Here is a 7,310-nt window from a genome sequence, read left to right as displayed (position 1 = left end):
CACTTTTCAAGGTTTGATTTTGGTTTTGGAACAGGGAAGAAACGTATATCTTTTTCCAATCTCTCCAGGTAACGAGTATCATTAATACACGACATGCCCCAGACACAACATTTAGCTCCAAATCCACAAAACCAGCCTGAAAATGAAGGAAATCTGAAACAATTGCATTAGAGTCAATGAAGCACAGCTGTGTTGTTGTTGGACCCTGGTCTGAGCCGGCCTGATGCTACGTTATGATTGGCTAGTCTGTGTCCAGGGGCGGGACTTAGCGAAGGGTCGGTTACCTTTCTGTATAATCATCCTATCTACCTCATCTCCCCTTATCCGAACTTATTTATATATTATTATTTTTAGTGTTGAGTCCAGTTGTGAGGGATTGACAGCAGACGTTTTCTGCTGGGATTACATACAATCTATATTTAGCTACATGGTAACACAAAAAAAAGAGAATTAAACACTTAGATGTAAGTGTTTAAATGAAACTGTAAAACAAAGTAGAGACATCACAATGTGCCAGCCAGTAAAACCCACTTGGATATGCGTTAGAAAAGCAAATATTTGAATATGTACTTTGTAATAATGGCAGTGATAGAACGTGACAAAATGCAATATGTGAGATGGTCGTGTAAAAATTATTAAATTTGAAAGTCTGTGAATGTCATAATGAATAATAACTCAATGAATGTATCATTCAGCGATGGTCACGGTTTGGTATTTTGAAAGGCCTCAGAGTCCTTCACTGTCTGTCTGCAGGCATGTGAGGAGGCTCCATGGTGTCTGAAGGTTAAGATACTGTAAGATGAAGACCTTGTAGATGTTCAGAGTCCAATTGTAAACCAAGGGTTACACAACTTTTTATTTCTCTAGGATGGTGTGATTTCACATGTATCTGTATGACTGAGGAGAAACTGGAGCCTATCCCAGCTGACATTGGGCGAGAGGCGGGGTAAACCCTGGGCAGGTCGCCAGTGCTGACACATAGAGACAGACAACTATTCTTTGTCACATTCACACCTACGGGCAGTTTCATATCTTGAGTCACATGTCTTTGGACTGTGGGAGGAAGGCAGAGAACTTGGAGAAAGCCCACACTGACACAGGGAGAACATGCAAACTTCACACAGAAGGGCCCCAGCCAGTCTGTGGGTTCAAATCTGGAACCCTTGTGCTGTGAGGCGACAGTGCTAACCACTGCATCACTGTGCCACCCCTGTGTTTGCAAATTATGTGACCATACAAAGCAAATTAGCTTGAGACTCAGAAATGACCTTTGAGGTACATATTGTGTAGTATTGGGAATAGAGAATGAGTCAGGAGTCACCAAACAGGACGTCCTAGTATCCCAGTGGTTAAGCTGCATGCCATATAACTGCAATGATTAACTCTTCATCCCTCTAACTCTTCTGCTGTCCCCTCTGCCTATGTCTCTTCTCTTATTTTAAAATAAAAGCAAAATACTATAAAAGGGAAATGAGTCACTCAGGATGTTAAAGCAATGCAAAAAGGAAAAGAAACATATTTCCTGCAAAGACATCCATCTGTTGCTCAATACTCTTTTAAAGCATTATGATTTGTAATGACCGTGTGTGCGTTCATCCTTAATACCTCTGCATAAACATGGCTGTTGACACAAAGGAGCACCCAAGATGCTCTCTGCTGCACCTCGAGGGACGAGATGGAGGCTGAAGGTGCTCCCTAGTTGCATCAGCTCACTATAAATAGGGTGGTGGGAAATCAACAAACTCCTTTAATGGTGTAGTGGGAGCGCTAATGTATTGCAGCTGTGAAAGATGTGTAAAGTGTTATGGCCACAGTTATAATTATGAGGGGAAAAAAACAAATGCATATGAGTTAGTTCACAATGTTAAGGGAATGGTGGTGAATCTTTAAGGCACTTGGGATTCAAAGAGTGGTTTGTAATCAGCTTCTTTCACTTTGTAAACATTTAAAATTGAGTTAAAATGACCTTTCCTTTGACAAGACTGTTGCATCTGCACTTGCTAATTTTCTTGCAATGTTCTATATTTATCCTTTGCCCACGACAAAAAAATCTCAAGCCAACAATAAGCTGATCATATTCTAAGTATTTCATGTACAACCACAGCCTGAGCATATTCCTTTGTGCCATAAAGCTCCACTGTTGTCTAGAAACTGCTCAAACACAAAAATCATTACCATTAACATGGGCGCTGTAGTTGGTTCAGAGTCAATTCCAGAAGTGTGGACTTGAGTTACATGACTTGGACTCGATTCAGACTGCCTTTAGACTCAACTTGTTGAAATCCAAAATGACTTAAAACCCGACTTGGACTTTAAAGCCCAGTTCAGACCAAAGATTCGCGACAAGACGAAACTGCTCAAGAACGCTGCAGAGAAAAGTTGCAGCGGTGTGAACTGGCCGGTCTGAGCTCGACTCAAGACAGCTGATGGTGTCACCTGCAACTCAGCTGGTCAAATTGCCAGTGGCTGGTTTTAGAACATAAAGCGTGTCCACTGGTTGAGTCAAAATGGATGGAGACAGTGTGTCGCTTCCTGTGATGAGTGCTCTGTCCCCGCCAAGCCCTCTGATTCTTAACGGTGTGCCTGTGTCAGATGGTGGGTCACCGCTGCTCCTGGCTGTATGTGCTTATGCCCCGCCCACACACACATTCTCACTGACTAAATAATTGGTGCTGGTCGGTGGCATGCACAGACTTTTTGAAGGGCAGGGGCGAAAAGAAAAAAAAGGGCACATACAGCGCATTCTCGCCACTGAAGAGGGCACTAAGTTCCGCGTGTTTTCGAGGGCACTTTAGACATGTTTATATCAGTGGCAATTGCTCTAAGACTGCAAGGGAAGCTCAGCTTCCCCTAAAATGTAAAAAAATAAGTGGTCAAATATGTACTGTTGTGTTTACATTTCATTGACTAAATATGCGCTAGAACGCGTTCAACTTTTGTTCAGAATCAGCTACTTATCACTTATCAAGTTTCATTCTGTTGTTCCGAGTTGATCTGGAGACTTTTCCAATCCTCTTAGTGACTTTTTCTCTGTTAAATACGACTAGCTACAAATCTAGCATCTTTTTCTGGTGTTTGGAGACTCTGACTTCTGTCGCTCTGCAGTTACTGTCCCCAACGAGCAGCGGGTGCTGCTGTGAGCCCCTCCACCGTCCCAAAGCACTCACAGGCGGTCACACTAGCCTCGCGCAGCAGCCCCAGAGGGTAGAATTTACGTATAAATAAACGGACACATTTTATGATGTAGGCCGAAAATGAGCTTCCCCTCCTTGAAAGCCGCCACTGGTTTATATGTTATACAAATGGCACATTATATAGCCTTAAAACAGACTAACTAGACAGACTACTCAAGTTAGTTTGTAGTTAGGATCAGCATCCACGAGAACTGTGTAGATTCAACGTTGGACTGTGAAGAACACACAGACACATGGATGTATTAAGGAAATAAATCTCTGGGGGGGTCTGGGGGTCCTCCCCCAGAACATTTTCAATTAAGTAGATGCCATTTCCTGTATTCTAGTGCATTTTAACGCCATATTAGCACCAGATAATCCAAACTGGTTCTGTGAGATATAGTTCTGGCTCAATATAGATCAGAAAAGGGCCCAACATAAAAGTCATTGCAACAGTAATGTTTCATAGTATTTCTTGTTCTTAATAGTCTTCTGGAGTTTAGTGTGTTTTTCCACCCAAGAGAGCAGTTGTGTTTTGCCAACCAGGAGGGCACTTTAGTGCGCGTTTTTCAACAACTGGGCCACAAATAATTTCATGCCACTTCATTTCCTGAATGAACTTAAATCAACACTATATATTCTTTCACGTACAAAAATGTGTGGGTGGAAACTAGTTTAAACAAATAAATACAAATTATAATTATAAATACAAAATTTAAAAAGCATTCATGATTTTTGTAAATTCAATATATTTCTCTGTTGTTAAAGTGGCATTACATTTGTTGAAAAGTGCAATATGATGTGTACAGGACTCGAAATTCAAAGTTTAGCACTTGGGATTGAAATGCAAAGACTTTTTGACTTACTTGTGACTTGCGAAACAATGATATCTGCCATACACACTCATACTGCCACTGATAGTTGCTAGAAAACCAAATATGTATTAATCCACCACTGAAAATAGTCCCTAATGGATAGACTATTACTCCTCTTTAAGTAACGTCTGCCAAAAACTTCAGTGCCCAGCTGCTGTACAAAATGTTTTAACCTACTTTAAAAATGAAACTCTGTATGTCTGACCCATTTTTAGGATTGAATGTGCTCAGGGCTGAGTATCACAGACAGAGGGAAGTCAGATAGTATTGAGACACTGACTAACACACTGTTGGTTTTGGCTTTTTCATGGGAGTTATTGACAAGAAAACACATTTAACATGGTGAACACGGCAGTACACTACCTCTTCCACCATGTTACACCGATAACGAGCATCCTTCTCACTGACCTGTTGGTTTCTGCTCTCTTCTCAGTGAGTCCAGATGTGACCGGCGATCACAAACATCATCATCATCATCATTACCCACCTGCCGAGGATTCAGTTATTGGGGGCAGATCCAGGAGCCTTGGACTGACGGGGGCCATCTGGGCCTTGATATTGCCTTGTTTACATATGCTCCTGGCCTTGTAACAGCTGCCCTTTCTGCAGCATGAAACTTTCAAGACTGGATTTCAGGCTTATTTATCCAGAAACCAGTGGACATAACAAGCTCTGATATGTAACGGAGCACCACTTCCACACAGTGCAGGACACGGTAGGAGTGAATGTGATTGATCGTGTGGAAATGACAAGACACTGTGGCTTACGTAAGACAGCATATGGTTCAGCTTTGCCAATGTTAATTATTCTTTACCCGGCATTCATTAACACTAAAAATTACTTATTTATAACAGCTGAGTTCAAGAGTAACTACAGCGCAAGTTGTAAAAGATTGGTATTAATTTAATTGTATTTCTACGCATAATATATATGGTCTGTGGATGTATATATATGAAAGCATTAATTTGCATCTGCATATCACACTGTAATGCACTCTACACAGTGCAGATTGTACTCATTTTAAGTGGGGTTTTAAAACTGCTGTGAAGATCAAAGTAATCTGAAAGGTTACTTTTGATGTTGGATTTGAAATTGGAAAAAATCTCCACAGCTTTTGCAGTTGCAATATTTGTACAAGCTCAAATTAAAATGGCCTGTTATTCTAATACCGTCCCAGGAATCCCTTCTGCGTATAATCCTCTAACATTTTTTATGCAAAAGTGCTTCAATTATTGGGGAAAACCTGCAGGAATGTCTCAGATGTGGACCTTATGTTCTTGTGGATTTTGCTCGAACCACGAATAATTCCAGACATTTGCTTCCTTTCATTTGTAATAGCTGCCATGCTGTCCAGAGTCCATTTAATTGGCACATTTCAATTGCAAAATTGACCTGTAATGCTACTGCTGAGAGAAACGGTGAAAGGAGAGGGGTGGGCAGGTGGAAGTGGGGGGCAAGTGAGATGTGAATTCATACTCCTTTCTTCTTTAGGAATAGATTAGTTTCTTCAGGAGTCTATTATCATCTTTCAAACTCAATCCTCCTCTGCCTTCATAGGCCTGGATGGGAGCTGATAGCTCCTGGAGCCACTGGTGAGGAAGAATCCAATTGCTCCTGCCTGCCACCTGACTGCATACTGCTGCTGTGTTACTGGCAGGTTTCTTTGCAGAGGAAAAGAAAAACGATTTGTTTCACATATGTCATGCATGTCTGGTCAATGCCTGAAAGAGAAAAGTACTCAACGGTACCGAAAATTGGTTCTTTGGCTCGCATATCCTGGGAAGCTACTTATAGAGCTGAAGAAATAATCCTACTGAGATGCTGCAGGAGCTAAAATAATACTATTTAAAACCAAATTTCACTATTCATACACGGCATATATGTGTATATACATACACATCACAGAAATAAACATGAAAACATTAAAGCTGCTACTGTAAATACACGACAGAGTAAGAATTAACATAAATATTCAATTAGGGCTCAAAACAGCCAAAGGTACAATCTCCTCAGGTACTCTGTTTGATCATATATGCATAGGCGCAGATCTCGGTGCGGACGCAGGGGACACGTCTCCCTCAATATGTGCATTTGTTCCCCCCAGTAAGATGTAAGAATTGATAGAATGCAACTCTGAGTTGCAACAAAGCCTCCAGTAAAGTGGGGGGCAGCATGCAACCTCAAAAACGGTTGCAATCTGCCATAAAACAGGAAACGAGTCCTGGGGTTAAACTGGAGTAAACACGGCAGAAGCTGCTCCAATACAGCTGCAAATTAGTGAGAAAAATGTAAACCAAAAGGTGGAATTAAGGTATTTGAGTATTAGGACCACGGTTAAGAAAAATACTAATCAGAGATTTTGAGAATTAAGTCGTAATATTACGGGAAAAAAATGTATGAGAATAAAGTCATAACAGAACAGGTTCCCTCAAGTCATATGCATATTTTACCATTTCCTGACAGTCCACTGTAGCCTACAGTTATTTAAACTAGGGCTGCCCCCGACTAATAATTTTCCTAGTTGACCAATAGTCGTCATTTAGGGCCATTAGTCGACCAGTCGTCCACATGTTTTCAGTTATTAAATGATATATTTTGGGCGGGGCAACACANTTCGTCCTTCACCTTCTAAATGATCCCACACTTTGGATTTCCTGCTCGACATGTTATTAACTAGCCTGTGGAATAACCACAGGTACCAGCCCTGTAGATTAACGTGTCTCCTGTCTGACTGCTGAGCGTGGCCACTTTCTGTGTCCTTTCAAATTAAATTCCCACATGGTCCAGTCATATAGGTTTTGATTTATTTTGACAAAGCACAGCTCCTGATAGAGTTTCAGGGGTTTTTTTGTTTCATTTTTCTGCGACTAAGCAACCAATGAAATTTTGCAGACTAATGATCTCTCTGGTCTCCTATTAGGGGGCAGCCCTGATTTAAACTAGTAAAAAGTTTGGACTGCAGTGTGCGTCTTCCCTCTGTGGTAGCTCTGTGTCGCTGCGTGTTCTTCCCACTGAAAAGCTCAAGGAAGCAGCTGTAAGCTGCATTTTATTGGAGGTGGTGAGGTTAACATTTGTGTGGACAATATAACCGCACAACCACTCAGTAATGGTGAGATTTATGACTGATCAGAAGTGTTTGCAGTTAGTTTCCACCCCCATTAAAGATTAGCACACAGCCGCTTCCATAAACTCTGTCTTGTCCACAGAAGGGCCCAAACAGAGTAAAGCAATAACGTAATGCACAGCAGACTGAGAGGGCAGG

The 7,310-nt window shown here is 41.3% G+C and overlaps 1 protein-coding gene across 1 annotated transcript in view; it reads left to right on the top strand.

Moving 5' to 3' along the window:
• The window catches only part of gpc5a (glypican 5a), a 219,563-nt gene extending 212,907 nt beyond the window's left edge, over positions 1-6,656 (top strand). Inside the window, exon 9 of the mRNA XM_050049169.1 lies at positions 4,482-6,656. Within this exon, the coding sequence (XP_049905126.1) occupies positions 4,482-4,639 (158 nt within the window). The 3' untranslated portion in view covers positions 4,640-6,656. The remainder of the gene's footprint in view (positions 1-4,481) is intronic.
• Positions 6,657-7,310: the final 654 nt, after the last annotated feature.

Source organism: Epinephelus moara, chromosome 1 (genome assembly GCF_006386435.1).
Source record: "Epinephelus moara isolate mb chromosome 1, YSFRI_EMoa_1.0, whole genome shotgun sequence".
NCBI classification, from domain to species: domain Eukaryota; kingdom Metazoa; phylum Chordata; class Actinopteri; order Perciformes; family Serranidae; genus Epinephelus; species Epinephelus moara.
The sequence above is the reverse complement of the archived record's forward strand: the minus strand, read 5'-3'. Positions and strand labels throughout refer to the sequence as shown.